Raw genomic sequence first — 19,701 nt, 5'->3', positions numbered from 1 at the left:
AACAATCAGTCGTATATTGCACAAATCTGGCCTTTATGGAAGAGTGGCAAGAAGAAAGCCATTTCTTAAAGATATCCATAAAAAGTGTTGTTTAAAGTTTGCCACAAGCCACCTGGGAGACACACCAAACATGTGGAAGAAGGTGCTCTGGTCAGATGAAACCAAAATGGAACTTTTTGGCAACAATGCAAAACGTTATGTTTGGCGTAAAAGCAACACAGCTGAACACACCATCCCCACTGTCAAACATGGTGGTGGCAGCATCATGGTTTGGGCCTGCTTTTCTTCAGCAGGGACAGGGAAGATGGTTAAAATTGATGGGAAGATGGATGGAGTCAAATACAGGACCATTCTGGAAGAAAACCTGATGGAGTCTGCAAAAGACCTGAGACTGGGACGGAGATTTGTCTTCCAACAAGACAATGATCCAAAACATAAAGCAAAATCTACAATGGAATGGTTCAAAAATAAACATATCCAGGTGTTAGAATGGCCAAGTCAAAGTCCAGACCTGAATCCAATCGAGAATCTGTGGAAAGAACTGAAAACTGCTGTTCACAAATGCTCTCCATCCAACCTCACTGAGCTCGAGCTGTTTTGCAAGGAGGAATGGGAAAAAATGTCAGTCTCTCAATGTGCAAAACTGATAGAGACATACCCCAAGCGACTTACAGCTGTAATCGCAGCAAAAGGTGGCGCTACAAAGTATTAACTTAAGGGGGCTGAATAATTTTGCACGCCCAATTTTTCAGTTTTTGATTTGTTAAAAAAGTTTGAAATATCCAATAAATGTCGTTCCACTTCATGATTGTGTCCCACTTGTTGTTGATTCTTCACAAAAAAATACAGTTTTATATCTTTATGTTTGAAGCCTGAAATGTGGCAAAAGGTCGCAAAGTTCAAGGGGGCCGAATACTTTCGCAAGGCACTGTATAGCCTAAAACACATGTAGCCTAAAACACATGTAGCCTAAAACACATATAGCCTAAAACACATATAGCCTAAAATCTGTGTGGCGCTACACATGACATGACATGGCGAAGTTCACCTTCTTGCTCTCTTCCACACAGACACACTGTCACACACACACACTCGCTCGCTGACTCACTCACTCACTCTATTCTCTTTCAACTGTATTCCTTACGGTTCTCTCTTCTCTCACTTGGCTTTACATTCTTTTAATGCCCTGTTCCTGCCAAAGACTCTACATTATACTCTACATTATGCAACCCTTCCTTCTGTACCTTCACTCTCCTGTCCCTCCCCTGTTCCTCCCCCTTTTCCTCCATCTCTGATTGAGCCCCCACTGTTCCCAGCAAAGTGTGTCTGAATCCCTGGAGTGTCCAGTAGTACCCCCTGCTGCACAAGTACTATCCTCTCCTCCCCCAGTCTCTGGCTCTCCTTGTCCCCAGAGTCCTGCTCCTTCTTCTGGGTTAGATGAAGCGCCTGTAGAGGGGTCCCTACCCATGACTCTGTGGTTGTGTTGAGCACAGTCACCCTGGAGGCTGCATGGAGAGCCACAGACCTGGCTCTGCCTCTCTTTCCTGCAGAGGTGTTGCCAGTGGTGTAGTGGGTGAAGAGCTGGGAGCCAGTGGGGAGTTGGGCCAGTGTGGCCACAGGCAAGCCGGCCACATTGAGAGGCTGACCCACTGGGGATGTGGTAATGGGAGATAAGACGATAGACGATTGTGTGGTCTGGTTCTGAGGCTGGGTGGTGGAAGAGCTAGAGGGATGCAGCCGCGGGCACTTTGAGGGGGTGGCCTTGGAGAAGCTGCCCATGTAGAGGTGACCAGGGCTGGGTGGGGGCTCATCCTGCCTCTGCTTCCTCTGGTCCTCCAACTGGTCCTCCAGCACTGAGGAAGGACACATGGTTGTACTGGTATAACATCGAGCAATGAACATTGTGTGGTATCCCAGGAGGTCTACCCCAGGGGGTGATAATAGAGGGGAGGTACGTGATGCGACATTTGGCACTGTGGCACACCGCCAGCGAGAACCGGGAGAGACCGACACAGAGCCAAAGCTGAGAAGAAGGACTGAGCCAAACCTATGTGATTTTCTTTGTTGTTCTATGTTTATTTTATGGCCTGGTATAGTTGTGTTTGCTAACTAAAACCTCACTGTCTCTGTGTTAATCTCGGCACACTCAACCCAACACCCCACGGTTTACCACAAGTGAAATAAGAAAACCGAACATAATAATAGTCTGTATACATATCAGGTAAGCAAAAATAACTTAAACAACGGTGTTACTTTTAGTGCAGGGATCCAAACCTATATATTGTAAGTACAGTACAAATGTGTTGTGCAATCTAGAATCCCATAGGAGAGCCCTTTGAAGAACCCCTTTTGGTTCCAGGTAGAACCCATCACAGAGGGTTCTACATGGAACCCAACATAGTTATATACCTGGAACCAAAAAGGGTTCTACCTGGAACCAAAAAGGGTTCTCCAATGGGGACAGCCGAAGAACCCTTTTTGAATCCTTTTTCCAAGAGTGTATGTTTGCCCATTCTAAGCTCACATCCAAGCTTACATTCTCTCACCATTAAGAGCATTGTGGACCTGCTGCTGGTTGTCATCAGTCTCACTGCGTCTCAGGTCCAGAACCCTCCTCACTGAGTCCAGCAGCCCAAACATCGCAGAAAGGGAGTTCAGCACAACCGCATCTGACACGACAAAACACATTACAGTAACAACAAATAGACAGGCAATTCAAATAAATCAGTCCAACAAATTAACCAATCCCCAATTCTAATTTTGGTCTACGAAACTCTTGCCAATCCACCTGCCTCTATATAAACCTGCTAAATACACTGAGTACAAGTGCTCAACAGTTTCCCGTGTGTACCAAGAATGGTCCACAACCCAAAGGACATCCAGCCAACTTGACACAACTGTGAGAAGCACTGGCGTCAACATGGGCCAGCATCCCTGTGGAACGCTTTCGACACCTTTTCGAGTACATGCCCCGACAAATTGAGGCTGTTCTGATGGCAAAAGGGAGGGTGCAACTCAATATTAGTAAGGTGTTCATAATGATTTGTACACTCAGTGTACATGTTACCCATAGAACATTACATTTTTTAACTCTCTGATATTTCATACATGTAAGTATGTGTGGGAACCTGTCACAGTGTGTAAGCTCACCGGCTTCTTGCAAAATGGCCTTCTCACTGCGGACCTCCACTCCTCTCAACATGGCCACCAGTTCTGTGCGGAAACTGGATAACACCTCCCCCATCAGGCCAACGTCTGCTATGCCTCTCCAAAAGCTTAGACTGCCATCTAGAGAAAGGCAAGAGACGTGGCATGATTAGGAAAGTGGAATGGTGATGGGGGAATGTGTGTGTATGTCAAGACGTCAGATGTGACCAGGATGCCTTTTTAGTCATCAAAGTGACTTTCCTTATTACTGTAAGTCCCTAACACGCGTGTGTGTGTGTGTGTGTGTGTGTGTGTGTGTGTGTGTGTGTGTGTGTGTGTGCTCATGCGTGTGTGCGTGCGTGCGTGCGTGCCACCATGCGTGCGTTAGTGTGTGTGTTTATACAGTATGTGTGTGTGAACGTGTGTGCGTAAGCACGTGCCTGTTTGCATGTGTTTACATTAAGCTAACCATCAATGTATCCCTGTTGTTGTTATACTGACCAGGGATGATGTCACCCCTTTTCCTCTTGACATGTCCATTGGCTGTGCTGGTGATGGGAGGAGCTGGCCCAGGGCTCCACTCCACTGTAGTGTAGGCCTTCTCCTCTAGCCTGTCATCTGACACTGCAGCATGGCCTCCATCTACTATACACACCAACACACATCAAATCACTCCTCCAACATCTCATGTCATCACTCATATCACTAGCTCAAATTCTGGTTCAGTTCTGTTGTAGACATTTGGTTGTAAGCAGTGGTAACAACTGTGTGGCTCTGCAAGTGCCTTCACAGTACAGGGTTTTCAATCCAAGTTCTATGCGCATCTGAGGAGACCATTGAGGCCCCTAAATCTAATTGTTTTCCTACTTCTAGATTCCAATCACTGCCCTGTCTAGTGATAAAAATAGGTGCCACACCAAAGACTGCTGAGGGCAATTATTCATTGATGTTTTGATGTAGTCCATTTCAAAATATGAGTGGTACAGTTTATGAAGGTGAAGTGTAGTTTGTGCAGGGATAAAAACAGCAGTTTAATAAATGGCAGCAGCCACGGGATATGAGAGAGTAAATGTGTACATAGTAAACGTGTACTGTAGTTAGGTAAGCCCTTGGCTGATAGGCACACTGGGCAATGTGTAGTCAGCCCTTGGCTAATTGGCTGATAGGCTCACTTGGCAGAGGGGAAGGGGGGTGCTGCATGGCGCTGCCCGGAAGGAAGCGGGTGCTGTTGATCAACACGTCAAACTTAGTGCTGCGGCAGGTGTTGGTGCACACTGTGTCATGCTGGTAGAAGTCAATCTGACCTGAGTCCATCATTTTCCTGCATAGAGGACATAAGAGAAGATTTGGGAGAAGGAGAATGGTTTAGTATATTTATTTTATGATTAGTTATATAATAATGAACATTGTTATCACTATATCTAATCCAGTCAGAAAATAGCTACTTCTAGTTGCGGCAATATGTGTATTACACAGTGAAATGTTTACAAGTGGTTAATGAATTCAATGTTTCATCAAAGCTTTGCTTGTAACAAAAGCTTCTGATCTGATATGTAGGGATGAAGGCAGCAGACTAAACCACAGATGGACAGAGAACATGTGCAAACACGAAGATGGGGTGAGAAATGCATCACTCAGCAATTTGACAGCGTGATATGTGATCCTACCACCACAAGAACGCTGCTTACTAACTGCTAGTGGAATGTATGGGGCAAAAAACTCCAGGTAACCCGATGAAGGCAAAACAAGAAGATCCCAGACACATATTGACCCCAACCTGTCTTTTTCCTAGCACTGATTCTGCTTATAGATGCTTTATTTAATAACGTTTTTACTTGTGATATGTGGTTGTCTTAGCTTCTTTAGTTATATGCACTGACTGTAAGTATCTCTGGATAAGAGCGTCTGCTAAACGACCAAAATGTAAATGTAAACCCTGCCCTCCACCCAGTACGACGCAGCCTACCTGAGCATCACCCCTCCCAGTCGGATGGCCCTCTTCCAGTCCTTCAGAGTGGCTTTCCCTGCCATGTGAACAAACTGCTTGGGGCTGATCAGCTGGTCATTGAACTGCATTGAGTAGAAAAAGCAACACAGAGAATCACAGGCACAGAAAGAGTTAAATAATAATAAAATATCTCACATGCTTTCATATCGACAATGGAAAGCAAAATGATCTATGGACACAACCCCCCCCCCCCCCCCCCCCCTCCCCCCCAGCATACAGTACTTATGAACAAGTTACTTGATGACTGGTACCTTGACACATCTGATGTTGATGCCAGGGCAGACAAACTTCTTAAACAGGAGGACTGCTTTGCTTTCGCCACAGGTGATGGGGTATCCATACTCAACCTCCTCACCCTCCGCAAGATTGTCTTCTAGCATCCATAATGGTAAAATACAATTTAAACACACAGTATATAAAATACACAATATCACAAGCAAGCATCCATACATCAAAAACACAACAAAACAAAATAATACAAATGATATATCCAGTTTAAAAAAATTACTAGCTGATGTATACAATACAAATCTAATCTCCAAGTTGAATGTATTAATGAATTAAAATACGGGTCATACAAATAAGCAATAGAAACAAAGCGTCTTTTGGAATCTTACCATGATGCGTCTCTATGGCTAGAACAGTAGAGCCAGTGTCAGCGTTGTCCTCATTTGCCCTGTAGGAGGAGACAAAGTCCACTATTTCATGCAATATTCACCACTCCCACTGAGGCAGCTGTTACAACGTACAGTACATAACAGAACCTGCTATCAGAATTCTACACTTCAAAGACAGTTTTATCTTACTGACAACTTGGATGTCTAGAAAAGCACACTTTGTACACTTAAAAAACGAAATGTGTAATTTCTTAGTGTAATTACATTACGTAGTAACGATAAATTAAATTAGTCACTAATTGCAATTAGAATTTTGAGACTTTTGCGTTTTGTCCAAATGGTAACTCCAACCCTCCACCCTGTTGTGTCCAGTGCCCCCTCTTTGCATTGCAAGTCTTACCCCTGTATGATGGGCTGCAGATGGAGGATGACCTGAGTCTTGCGGCTCTCACAGTGCTCCCCTTCCTCCTCCTCTTCCTTCACCATCACTATGTTTCTTGAGGACACTGTGATCTCAGCACTCGCCATGACCACTCCCTGGACTGCTGTAGGGACAGGCATATTTATGGGCATATATATATTTTTTTAATTTAACCTTTATTTAATCAGGCAAGTCAGTTAAGAACAAATTCTTATTTACAATTACTGCCTAACGGGGAACAGTGGGTTAACTGCCTTGTTCAGGGGCAGAACGACAGATTTTTCCCTTGCTAGAGCGAATCCCTGAACTGACAACCTTTCGGTTACTGGCCCAATGCTCTAACGACTAGTCTACCTGCCTAGGCTACCCCATGCACGCATTCACACACACATGCGCGCACATACACACACACACACACACACAGATGCTTTTCAGCATACTGTATAGAGGTCCATGTTACGCTAGTCCTAAATAGTACTGTAGGTCCTGACATGCAATAGTAGCTATTGAGAATAGATCCATATTGAATTTATGGCACAAATGGTTCTGACTGGGATTTCTTCTCATGTAATCAAATAATTTATCATCTGACAAAAAGTATTTTGCATGAAGGTTATGAGCCATTCCTAGTATGGGTTACCCCCCTTTAAAAAAAAAATATATATATATATATATAAATAGGGGTTAACAAAAACAGACTGACAGGCTTCAAGTTGAATTGTTCTTTCCCTAACTTCGGAATGGTTTGTAAGAAGAAGTAGAGAAAACAACATTACCACTTAATTGCATGTGGTGCTAAAATCATGCATTCTAGGTAGCTACATAAGTAGCAGACAGTGTAGTCTCTCATTGGTTATTCTGGGTGCTGAGATTAACTACTGTATTAACCAGGGTCGGGTAGGTTACTTTCTAAATTGAATCCGTTAACAGTTACTAGTTACCTGTCCAAGAAAGTAACTTACCTGTAAATTACCTGTAATCAGTAACGTAACTGTTGGATTACCCAAACTCTGATTACGTTCCGTTACTTTTAATTTACTTTCCCCTTAAGAAGTATTAGAAGAAGACAAAAATGTATGTTACCAATTGAACTACATCTATTGCAGGATAAATCAATGTTAAAGTTTACATAGCTGGCCATACACAGATGTAAAATTGTACTTTATGGGTTGTTTATGTAGGATTCTTCTAACCCCTCGCTTTTTACTACATATAATAATACAATTAAATTCTATCTTTACACTAATATAATTTATAAATCCTAAAATTGATGTATTAACCTCAGATTGCCCCTTTACGTCTTTTCAAAAGTGTGCGAGTTTGAGTATGTGTCCATTTGGCCTATGGATGTTTAGTTTTAATCAGCATGAATTAGATTGAACAATTAAAAAAAAAACTTTTATTATATAGGCTGGGATCCGCACTATGCAGCTGTTGCAAGAGCGCATTTTTCACTGGCTGTCCACTGGTTTCAAAAACAATGATTGACAGGCAGCTTAAACTTCTTGAATTCAACCATTTTTGGGTTCAGATACCCATTTAGATTTGTGAACAGCTATCCACAACAACCACAATCCATGAGGCGCAAATAGCTAAATGAGAGAGCAGCAGTGTGATTCCCATCAATGCGCCATGTAGATATAAATAATAAGTGATATCCGTATCACCGTAGACGACACCACTTCTGTCATCCTTACTTCCAACGTTTATTCAAGTTGGATAATCTTTGGATGCCGACAGCAGTAGCACCAATGCAAGACATAGCTTGGACTGTAGCCTACCAAAGGCTGTTCCTGCTCTTTTCCCGCCATCCATCAAACACATTTGGTGTGTCATCATAGTGGTCTCTGATCTGTGGTCAGACTCAATCAGTTGGAACAAACTTAAATTTGTGCCTTTGTTCAATGCTGATTTGAATGTCATTGAGAAAACAGAGAAGAGTGAAATATATTTTTTCGCAAACATCCTTTCTGAATTTAAAAGTAATCCTCGAAATAATCATCTAGTTTTTCAAAAATATATGTAATCTGATTACACTATTTCTAGCTGGTAAACGTAACCCTGGTACTAACAATGTAAGTACACACACTGTACATAAAAGTAGCCCATATTACAGTGAACAAAAATATAAACGCAACATCTAAAGTGTTGGTCCCATGTTTCATGAGCTGAAATAAAAGATCACAGAAATGTTCCATATGCACAAAAAGTGTATTTCTGTCATGTATTGTCATGTTGTGTCTTTCTGTCCTTTCCTTTCACCCTGTCTCCCTCTGCTGGTCGTACTAGGTTACCGTTTCTGTCCCTCTTTCCCCCAGCTGTTCCTTGTCTTCTCTGACTACCTCATTCACCCCTTTTCCCACCTGTTCCCTTTTTCCCTCTGATTAGGTCCCTATATCTCTCTCTGTTTCTGCTCCTGTCCTTGTCGGATTCTTGTTTGTGTGTCTCATGCCTGAACCAGACTATCATCGTGTTTGCTGCAACCTTGTCCTGTCCTGTCGGAATCTACCTGTCCATCTGAGCCCACGTGTGTTCATCATTAAAGAAACTCTGTTTGTTAATTCGCTTTTGGGTCCTCATTCACGCACCTGACAGAAGAATCCGACCAAGAATGGACCCAGCGACTTCGGATCCTCTCCACTCCACTCCACTCCACAGCCGTCGAGATCCAGGGAGCGATGCTAGGCAGACACGAGCAGGAATTGTCTGCTGCTCGACATGCCGTTGAGACCCTGGCCACCCAAGTCTCCAACCTCACAGAACAGGTTCACCATCTCCGCCTCGATCCACCGGCCACTTCCAGGGCTTTCGAATCTCCGGAGCCCAGAATCAATAACCTGCCGTGTTACTCTGGGGAGCCCACTGAATGCCGCTCGTTCCTCACCCAGTGTGATATTGTGTTTTCTCTCCAGTCCAACACTTACGCCAGGAGCACTGCTCGTGTCGCCTACGTCATATCTCTCCTTACTGGACGGGCTCGTGAGTGGGGCACGGCAATCTGGGAGGCAAGGGCTGAGTGTACTAACCAGTATCAGGACTTTAAGGAGGAGATGATACGGGTTTTTGATCGATCTGTTTTTGGGGAGGAGGCTTCCAGGGCCCTGTCTTCCCTATGTCAAGGCAATCGATCCATAACAGACTACTCTATTGAGTTTCGCACTCTTGCTGCCTCCAGTGGCTGGAACGAGCCGGCTTTGCTCGCTCGTCTTCTGGAGGGTCTCCGCGCAGAGGTAAAGGATGAGATTCTCTCCCGGGAGGTTCCTTCCAGCGTGGATTCCTTGATTGAACTCGCTATTCGCATTGAGCGACGGGTTGATCTTCGTCACCGAGCTCGTGGAAAGGAGCTCGCGTTCTCCGTTGCCCCCCTCTCCGCATCACTACCATCTTCCTCTGCCGGCTCGGGAGCTGAGCCTATGCAGCTGGGAGGTATCCGCATCTCGACTAAGGAGAGGGAACGGAGAATCACCAACCGCCTCTGTCTCTATTGCGGTTCTGCTGGTCATTTTGTCACTTCATGTCCAGTAAAAGCCAGAGCTCATCAGTAAGCGGAGGGCTACTGGTGAGCGCTACTACTCCTGTCTCTCCTTCAAGATCCTGCACTACCTTGTCGGTCCATCTACGCTGGACCGGTTCGTCAGCTTCATGCAGTGCCTTAATAGACTCTGGGGCGGAGGGCTGTTTTATGGACGAGACCTGGGCTCGGGAACATGACATTCCTCTCAGACAGTTAAGGGAGTCCACGGCCTTGTTCGCCCTGGATGGTAGTCCTCTCCCCAGGATTCAGCGTGAGACGCTACCTTTAACCCTCACTGTTTCTGGTAATCATAGCGAAACCATTTCTTTTTAAATTTTTCGTTCACCTTTTACACCTGTTGTTTTGGGCCATCCCTGGCTAGTTTGTCATAATCCTTCCATTAATTGGTCTAGTAATTCTATCCTCTCCTGGAACGTCTCTTGTCATGTGAAATGTTTAATGTCTGCTATCCCTCCTGTTTCCTCTGTCTCTTCTTCACAGGAGGAGCCTGGTGATTTGACAGGGGTGCCGGAGGAATATCACGATCTGCGCACGGTGTTCAGTCGGTCCAGGGCCACCTCTCTTCCTCCACACCGGTCGTATGATTGTAGTATTGATCTCCTTCCGGGAACCACTCCCCCCCGGGGTAGACTATACTCTCTGTCGGCTCCCGAACGTAGGGCTCTCGAGGATTATTTGTCTGTAGCTCTTGACGCCGGTACCGTAGTCCCCTCCTCCTCTCCCGCCGGAGCGGGGTTTTTTTTTGTCAAGAAGAAGGACGGGTCTCTGCGCCCCTGCATAGATTATCGAGGGCTGAATGACATAACAGTGAAGAATCGTTATCCGCTTCCTCTTATGTCTTCAGCCTTCGAGATCCTGCAGGGAGCCAGGTTTTTCACTAAGTTGGACCTTCGTAACGCTTACCATCTCGTGCGCATCAGGGAGGGGGACGAGTGGAAGACGGCGTTTAACACTCCGTTAGGGCACTTTGAATACCGGGTTCTTCCTTTCGGCCTCGCTAACGCTCCAGCTGTCTTTCAGGCATTAGTCAATGATGTCCTGAGAGACATGCTGAACATCTTTGTTTTCGTTTACCTTGACGATATCCTGATTTTTTCACCGTCACTCCAGATTCATGTTCAGCACGTTCGACGTGTCCTCCAGCGCCTTTTAGAGAATTGTCTTTTTGTGAAGGCTGAGAAGTGCACTTTTCATGCCTCCTCCGTCACATTTCTCGGTTCTGTTATTTCCGCTGAAGGCATTAAGATGGATCCCGCTAAGGTCCAAGCTGTCATTGATTGGCCCGCCCCTAAGTCACGCGTCGAGCTGCAGCGCTTTCTCGGCTTCGCGAACTTCTATCGTCGTTTCATCCGTAATTTCGGTCAGGTGGCAGCTCCTCTCACAGCCCTTACTTCTGTCAAGACGTGCTTTAAGTGGTCCGTTTCCGCCCAGGGAGCTTTTGATCTCCTCAAGAATCGTTTTACATCCGCTCCTATCCTTGTTACACCTGACGTCTCTAGACAGTTCGTTGTCGAGGTTGACGCGTCAGAGGTGGGCGTGGGAGCCATTCTTTCTCAGCGCTCCCTCTCTGACGACAAGGTCCACCCATGCGCGTATTTTTCTCATCGCCTGTCGCCGTCGGAACGTAACTATGATGTGGGAAACCGCGAACTGCTCGCCATCCGGTTAGCCCTAGGCGAATGGCGACAGTGGTTGGAGGGGGCGACCGTTCCTTTTGTCGTTTGGACTGACCATAGGAACCTTGAGTACATCCGTTCTGCCAAACGACTTAATGCGCGTCAGGCGCGTTGGGCGCTGTTTTTCGCTCGTTTCGAGTTCGTGATTTCTTATCGTCCGGGCTCTAAGAACACCAAGCCTGATGCTTTATCTCGTCTCTTCAGTTCTTCAGTAGCCTCCACTGACCCCGAGGGGATTCTCCCTGAGGGGCGTGTTGTCGGGTTGACTGTCTGGGGAATTGAGAGGCAGGTAAAGCAAGCGCTCACTCACACTCCGTCGCCGCGCGCTTGTCCTAGGAACCTTCTTTTCGTTCCCGTTCCTACTCGTCTGGCCGTTCTTCAGTGGGCTCACTCTGCCAAGTTAGCCGGCCACCCTGGCGTTCGGGGTACGCTTGCTTCCATTCGCCAGCGTTTTTGGTGGCCCACCCGGGAGCATGACACGCGTCGTTTCGTGGCTGCTTGTTCGGTCTGCGCGCAGACTAAGTCCGGTAACTCCCCTCCTGCCGGCCGTCTCAGGCCGCTTCCCATTCCCTCTCGACCGTGGTCTCACATCGCCTTAGATTTTGTCACCGGACTGCCTTCGTCAGCGGGGAAGACTGTTATTCTTACGGTTGTCGATAGGTTCTCTAAGGCGGCTCATTTCATTCCCCTTGCTAAGCTTCCTTCTGCTAAAGAGACGGCACAAATCATCATCGAGAATGTTTTCAGAATTCATGGCCTTCCGTCAGACGTCGTTTCGGACAGAGGTCCGCAATTCACGTCTCAATTTTGGAGGGAGTTTTGCCGTTTGATTGGGGCTTCCGTCAGTCTCTCTTCCGGCTTTCACCCCCAGTCTAACGGTCAAGCAGAACGGGCCAATCAGACTATTGGTCGCATCTTACGCAGTCTTTCTTTTCGCAACCCTGCGTCTTGGTCAGAACAGCTCCCCTGGGCAGAATACGCCCACAACTCGCTTCCTTCGTCTGCGACCGGGCTATCTCCTTTTCAGAGTAGCCTCGGGTACCAGCCTCCGCTGTTCTCATCTCAGTTCGCCGAGTCCAGCGTCCCCTCCGCTCAGGCTTTTGTCCAACGTTGCGAGCGCACCTGGAAGAGGGTCAGGTCTGCACTTTGCCGTTATAGGACGCAGACTGTGAGGGCTGCTAATAAGCGTAGAACTAAGAGTCCTAGATATTGTCGCGGTCAGAGAGTTTGGCTCTCCACTCAGAACCTTCCCCTTAAGACGGCTTCTCGCAAGTTGACCCCGCGGTTCATTGGTCCGTTCCGTATTTCTCGGGTCATTAATCCTGTCGCAGTTCGACTTCTTCTTCCGCGATACCTTCGTCGCGTCCACCCGGTCTTCCATGTCTCCTGTATCAAGCCCGTTCTTCGCGCCCCCGCTCGTCTTCCCCCCCCCCCCCCATCCTTGTCGAGGGCGCACCCATCTACAGGGTCCGTAGGATTTTGGACATGCGTCCTCGGGGCCGTGGTCACCAGTACCTCGTAGATTGGGAGGGGTACGGTCCTGAGGAGAGGAGTTGGGTTCCCTCTCGGGACGTGCTGGACCGTGCGCTGATCGAGGATTTCCTCCGTTGCCGCCAGGTTTCCTCCTCGAGTGCGCCAGGAGGCGCTCGGTGAGTGGGGGGGTACTGTCATGTATTGTCATGTTGTGTCTTTCTGTCCTTTCCTTTCACCCTGTCTCCCTCTGCTGGTCGTACTAGGTTACCGTTTCTGTCCCTCTTTCCCCCAGCTGTTCCTTGTCTTCTCTGACTACCTCATTCACCCCTTTTCCCACCTGTTCCCTTTTTCCCTCTGATTAGGTCCCTATATCTCTCTCTGTTTCTGCTCCTGTCCTTGTCGGATTCTTGTTTGTGTGTCTCATGCCTGAACCAGACTATCATCGTGTTTGCTGCAACCTTGTCCTGTCCTGTCGGAATCTACCTGTCCATCTGAGCCCACGTGTGTTCATCATTAAAGAAACTCTGTTTGTTAATTCGCTTTTGGGTCCTCATTCACGCACCTGACAATTTCTCTCAAATTTTGTGCACAAATTTGTTTAAATTCCTGTTAGTGAGTATTTCTCGTTTACCAAGATAATCCATCCACCTGACTGGTGTGGCATATCAAGAAGCTGATTAAACAGCATGCTCATTACACAGATGCACCTTGTAAGGCCAAATTCAATGTTTCATCAAATATATACAGTACCAGTCAAAAGTTTGGACACACCTACTCATTCAAGGGTTTTTCTTTATTTTTACTATTTTACACATTGAATAATAATAGTGAAGACATCAAAACTATGAAATAACACATCATTTAGTAACTGAAAAAGTGGTAAACAAGTCAGAATATATTTGAAATTTGAGATTCTTCAAAGTAGCCACCCTGTGCCTTGATGACAAAATGCATTTCAATTAACGGGTGACTACTTTGAAGAATATACAATTTTATTTGTTTAAAAAAATGTTGGTTACTACATGATTCCATATGTGTTATTTCATAGTTTTGATGTCTTCACTATTATTCTACAATATATAAAATAGTACAAATAATGAGTAGGTGTGTCCAGACTTTTGACTGGTATTGTATATATTTGATGAAACAGAATTTGGCCTTGCCACTACTAGCCCATAGAAATGCATTGAATAACTGATTCATACATGGAAAAACAGATAGTCAAAAATGTAATCAAAAGGAAGTATGTTCTTAAGTGTCTGTCCTATATCTAAAATCTAAGAAAGCTTAGGGCAAAAATCAAATACATTTTACCGTGGTATTACCTGTATACATTTGACGTGGAAATGCCCTATTCACTTCCATACATTTTTCAGGTAACAGGTTACCTTCATACGCGTACCGTGACACTCGTAGAGCAAAACATCATCGTGAGAGTAATCTTTCCATTGAGGGGTCATGTTAATTTGTAGGACAAACCGTTTGGACACTACAGACGTTTTTGTTAGAAGACGGATTTTCGAGATGTCTCCTGGTCTGACAAACACCGCAGTAGCTCTGCCACCTTCCACGGCAAATGCAGAAAGTCAAAATCGGCATTTGAAACGCAGCTCATGCAAAACAACAGATATCTAGCTTAAGCAGAGAGATATTGATGGGGATGTTTTATTTGATTTATTTATTATGCCTCGAGCAGAGCATCATATTTTACGCCTGAAGCATAGCATTATGCATAAATCGCTCCGTCATTTCCTGGTTGCTAAAATTCTAATAGTTTGCCTAATTTCAGTTTATATGACAAAACAAGCAAATATAGTGTAGAGAATCATTGTACCATCTAAACCACAGTGGAATATATTTTCCATAACCAAACATTGTATTTTCAGCTGTTTGAAGCTGGTGTACAAAACCGACTCAAGACAGAAAAACGAAAAGGGAAGCATAGAAATACAACACATAGAACTACAGCTTCTTAGACTTGCATTCAACGACAATGACAGATCTACAGTATAAGTCACATTTCTATGTGAATTTGGTCTGGTCGCCCAAAAAGTTAAATGCCATTATTGCCTATGGGATGTAAGTAGGATTGGAGGGATGCATTTTCAAAATGGTACAGTAAAATAGCTTCCAGTCCATAACATAGATATGGGAGTAGTTGTTGGATGAATGGCACGACAATGGGCCTCAGGATCTCATCAGGACCTCAGGACCTCTGTGCATTAAAATGGCTATTGATAAAATGCAATTGTGTTCATTGTCTGTAGCTTATGCCTGCCTATACCATAACCCCACCATGGTGCACTCTGTTCACAACGTTGACATCAGCAAACCGCTCACCACACGATGCCATACACGCGGTCTGCCATCTGCCCTGTACCGGGATTCATCCGTGAAGAGCACACTTCTCCAGCATGCCAGTGGCCATCGAAAGGTGAGCAGTTGCTCACTGTAGTCGGTTATGACGCCTAACTGCAGTCAGGTCAAGACCCTGGTGAGGACAATGAGTGAGGACAACGAACACACAGACAGTTTCTGACAGTTTGTGCAGATATTCTTTGGTTGTGCAAACCCACACTTTCGTCAGCTGTGGCTGGTCTCAGACAATCCCGCAAGAGATGAAGCTGGATTTGGAGGTCCTGGGCTGGCGTGGTTACACGTGGTCTGCAGTTGTGAGGCCGGCCAAATTCTCAAAAATTATGTTGGAGGCGGCTTCTGGTAGAGAAATGAGCATTCAATTATCTGGCAACAGCTCTGGTGGACATCCCTGCAGTCAGCATGCCAAATGTGTTGTGTGACAATCTGCACATTTTGGAGTGGCCTTTCAATGTCCCCAGCACAAGGTGTACCTGTGTAATGATCATGCTGTTTAATCAACTTCTTGATATGCCACACCTGTCAGGTGGATGGATTATCTTGGCAAAGGAAAATTCTCACTTGCAGTAATGTAAACTATACATTTTCTTTGAGAAATAAGCTTTTTGTGCATATGGAAAATGTCTGAGATCTTTTATTTCAGCTCATGAAACATGGGACAAACACTTTACATGTTGCGTTTAGATTTTTGTTCAGTGTAGTTTGCAACATTGCCAACCCGGAGGAAAAAATGTAATTCAGTTTTGTCCGAAGTGTGCTCTATACACAAAATTGACACTGGGAGATGGGAGATGAATGCACCTTGCAGCAGGACAATAACTTAAAACACAAGGCCAAATCTACCCTGGAGTTGCTTACCAAGAAGACAATAAATGTTACTGAGTGGCCGAGTTACAGTTTTGACATAAATCTACTTAAAAATATATGGCAAGACTTGAAAATGTTTTTCTAATAATGACCAACAACAAATTTTAAGAATTCTTTAAAGAATAATGGGCAAATGTAGCACAATCCAGGTGTGGAAAGCTCTTAGAGACTCATCCAGAAAGACTCACAGCTGTAATCGCTGCCAAAGGTGCTTCTACAAAGTACTGACTCAGGGGTGTGAATACTTAAGTAAATTAGATATTTCTGTATTTAATTTTCAATAAATGTGCAAACATTTCTAAAAAACAAATGTTAACTTTTTTACTATGGGGTATTTATTTAATACATGTTTAATTCAGGCAGTAACAATAAAATGACGAATAAGTCAAGGGGTTTGAAAGCTTTCTGAAGGAACTGCAAATGCCATTATGTAGATTGGATGAGTGCATTTTCAAAATGGTACAGTAAAAATTACTCTAGATCATAACATAGATAGTGGAGTCGTTGTACTACATTAATCCATTGAGTTTGATCACAAAGTATATGAAACGGCCCTTTAATTTATTCTTTAACATGGGAAAAATACCATTATTGTGTGTGATGTAATTAGGTTTGGAGGAGTGGATTTTGTAAATGGTACAGTAAATATGCTTCTAATACACAACTTGATACAAGAGTAGTTGAAAACATTAATCCATTGAGTTTGCTGACAAAGAATTTGAATCAGTCCTTTAATTTAGTCTCCATTATAGGATAAATGCCATTATCACATATGCAAGTATTCAGACATTCAACATTTTGTTTATTACAGTCTTATTCTAAAATGTTTCAAATGGTTTTTGTCCTTCAATCTACACACAATACCCCACAATGACAAAGCAAAAACTGGTTTTTAGAAATGTTTCAAATTTATAAAAATAAAATAAAAATAACTGAAATATCACATTTACATAAGTATTCGGACCCTTTACTCAGTACTTTGTTGAAGCACCTTTGGAAGCGATAACAGCCTTGAGTCTTCTTGGGTATGACGCTACAAGCTTGGCACACCTGTATTTGGGGAGATTCTCCCATTCTTCTCTGCAGATCCTCTCAAGCTCTGTCAGGTTGGATGAGGAGCGTCGGTGCACGGCTATTTTCAGGTCTCTCCAGAGATGTTAGATCGGGTTGAAGTCCGGGCTCTGGCTGGGCCACTCAAGGACATTCAGAGATTTGTCCCCAAGCAAGGACAAATTAGGGTTAGGGTTAGCATTGTCTTGGCTGTGTGCTTAGGGTCGTTGTCCTGTTGGAAGGTGAACATTCACCAAGTATGAGGTCCTGAGCATGGAGCAGGTTTTCTTTGGATCTCTCTGTACTTTGCTTCGTTCATTTTTCCCTCGATCCTGATTAGTCTGCCAGTCCCTGCCCCTGAAAAACAGCTCCACATCATGATGCGTTTCCTCCAGATGTGTCGCTTGGCATTCAGGCCAAATAGTTAAATATTGGTTTCATCAGACAAGAGAATCTTGTTTCTCATTGTCTTGAGATTCTTCAGGTGTCTTTTGGCAAACTCCAAGCGGGCTGTCATGTGCCTTTTACTGAGGAGTGGCTTCCGTCTGGCCATTCTATCATAAAGGCCTTATTGGTGGAGTGCTGCAGAGATGGTTGTCCTTCGAGAAGTTTCTCCCATCTCCACAGAGGAACTGTAGTTCTGGCATCGGGTTCTTGGTCACCTCCCTGACCAAGGGCCTTCTCCCCCGATTGCTCAGTTTGGCCAGCTCTAAGAAGAGTCTTGGTGGTTCCAAACTTCTTCCATGTAAGAATGATGGAGGCCACTGTGTTCGTGGGGACCTTCAATGCTGTGGGGACCTTCACTTTTTGGTACCCTTCCCCAGATCTGTGCCTCAACACTCCTGTCTCGGAGCTCTACGGATAATTCCTTCGACCTCATGGCTTGGTTTTTGCTCTGATATGCATTATCAACTGTGGGACCTTATATAGACAGGTGTGTGCCTTTCCAAACCATGTCCAATCAATTGAATTTACCACAGGTGGACTCCAATCAAGATGTAGAAACATCTCAAGGATGATCAATGGAAACAGGATGCACCTGAGCTCAATTTCGAGTCTCATAGCAAAGAGTCTGAATACTTACGTAAATAAGGTATTTCTGTTTTTTATTTGTAATACATTTGCTAAAAAATAAAAAATAAATTGATTTGTCATTATGGGGTTTTGTGTGTATAAAATAGTTTAATCAGTTTTAGAATAAGGCTGTAACGTAACAAAATGTGGAAAAAGTCAAGGGGTCTGAATACTTTCCGAATGCACTGTAGGTTTGGAGGGGTGCATTATAAAAATGGTACAGTAAAGATAGATGCTTCCAATCCAATCCATACATAGTGGAGTAGTACATTAATCCATTGAGTTTTCTGAAAAGTATTAGAAACAGTTCTATAATTGAGTCTATAATATGGGACAACAACTGTGGATGGAAAAGTGGTTAATGAAAGGAATTAAACCCTATCAAAAAAAGACACCCAAGTTATTCAAAAATTAGGAAAATCCGATGGAGATCCACTATAAAATACCAACAAAGGTTTCAGAGATCTTAGCCAGTATTCCCAGCGCATAAACCACTTCGGCACTTGCGTGCCTCTCTCCCTCCTTCACCCACTCAAACTGACGTTATGTTGGTGCGGCGGCACGCACACAACCAACCAATGTGTACATAGTACACACCATTCCAGACTAGGCAAACGAAAACATAACGTAAACCAACCAGAAATTATCAAATATTATTTTAACTGAATACTCTGTGTTTTTCCTTACCGTTTCACTGCAGAGAATTCATCATTTGCTTGCAGAGAGTTCTCAGAACATGCGCTGTACTGCTGCTTCGCTACACTTCCTGCAACGAAGGCAGTATTTGCCTGTGAGAAGCATCTGTCCTACTGTCACGAGAAGCGGTTGTTCGCACGCGATGTGTATATCGGCCAAACTGCTCTACTAGGAGTGCACCGCTTGCTTGAGCACCACGGAATGGTTTAGAGAAGGTTAAGGCTAAATGACTAGAATAGCTCACAACAACTATACATACTGTTTTATTTGACCGCGCGTATGTCATTTGGCCAATAAAGGAGTGTTGTTATAATACACATATATTATTTGCATGCAATAAGTGATGTTTGTTGAGCGTGTAAAATGATTTAGCATTATAAATAGGTAGAAATCAATGCACACGTTGTAGCAAAGGGTAGCGGACTTTTACAGTTGTGTACAGTAGGCTAATCATAGAGCGCACATAGTTTTATTAGGCTATGGGCTCAACCCATAGCCTAATAAATTATTAGCACTCAATTAAACTCAGAAAATATAAGGAATGTATGCTCACCTGCTCTAATGCATTTTGCACAACTCAAGTCATTTCAAGTTTTAGGGGGTGGTTGTCACTAAGCACGGGTCTAGGACCAGCGTATTCCCCTCGTCGACATGAAATAACAAGTTATACTGACCTTAGATCAGCATTTATGGGTCCACATCTAGCAAGACCCCCTTATTTGGGAAAGCGATTCTTGAAGTGATTTAATTGACACATCTGG

The 19,701-nt window shown here is 44.4% G+C and overlaps 1 protein-coding gene across 2 annotated transcripts; it reads right to left on the bottom strand.

The window, feature by feature from the left end:
- Positions 1-851: 851 nt before the first annotated feature.
- Positions 852-19,079, bottom strand: LOC110519579 (glucocorticoid modulatory element-binding protein 1). Of its 2 annotated transcripts, none has more exons than XM_036973943.1 (10): positions 18,932-19,079; positions 6,173-6,317; positions 5,773-5,831; positions 5,407-5,528; positions 5,114-5,217; positions 4,320-4,468; positions 3,649-3,792; positions 3,151-3,288; positions 2,547-2,669; positions 852-1,853 (listed from the first exon to the last, which is right to left on the bottom strand). In XM_036973943.1, exons 2-10 carry the CDS (start codon positions 6,298-6,300, stop codon positions 1,222-1,224), a joined length of 1,599 nt encoding a protein of 532 aa, XP_036829838.1. In that variant the 5' UTR covers positions 6,301-6,317; positions 18,932-19,079; the 3' UTR covers positions 852-1,221. The 2 variants fall into 2 exon arrangements, with proteins under 2 accessions (XP_036829838.1, XP_036829839.1); XM_036973944.1 differs by having other exon boundaries at positions 6,173-6,314; positions 18,932-19,051.
- Positions 19,080-19,701: the final 622 nt, after the last annotated feature.

This window comes from Oncorhynchus mykiss, chromosome 3 (genome assembly GCF_013265735.2).
Source record: "Oncorhynchus mykiss isolate Arlee chromosome 3, USDA_OmykA_1.1, whole genome shotgun sequence".
NCBI lineage: Eukaryota > Metazoa > Chordata > Actinopteri > Salmoniformes > Salmonidae > Oncorhynchus > Oncorhynchus mykiss.
Note: the sequence above shows the minus strand (reverse complement) of the source record. Positions and strands in the feature narration are given on the sequence as shown.

Coding starts and splice junctions, on each gene's coding strand:
- LOC110519579 (XM_036973943.1), bottom strand. CDS start 6,300: ATGGCGAGTGCTGAGATCACAGTGTCCTCAAGAAACATAGTGATGGTG. Junction 5,529..5,772: donor AGCCATAGAGACGCATCATG/GTAAGATTCCAA, acceptor TATGGATGCTAG/AAGACAATCTTGCGGAGGGT. Junction 1,854..2,546: donor GGTCCACAATGCTCTTAATG/GTGAGAGAATGT, acceptor GTCCTTCCTCAG/TGCTGGAGGACCAGTTGGAG.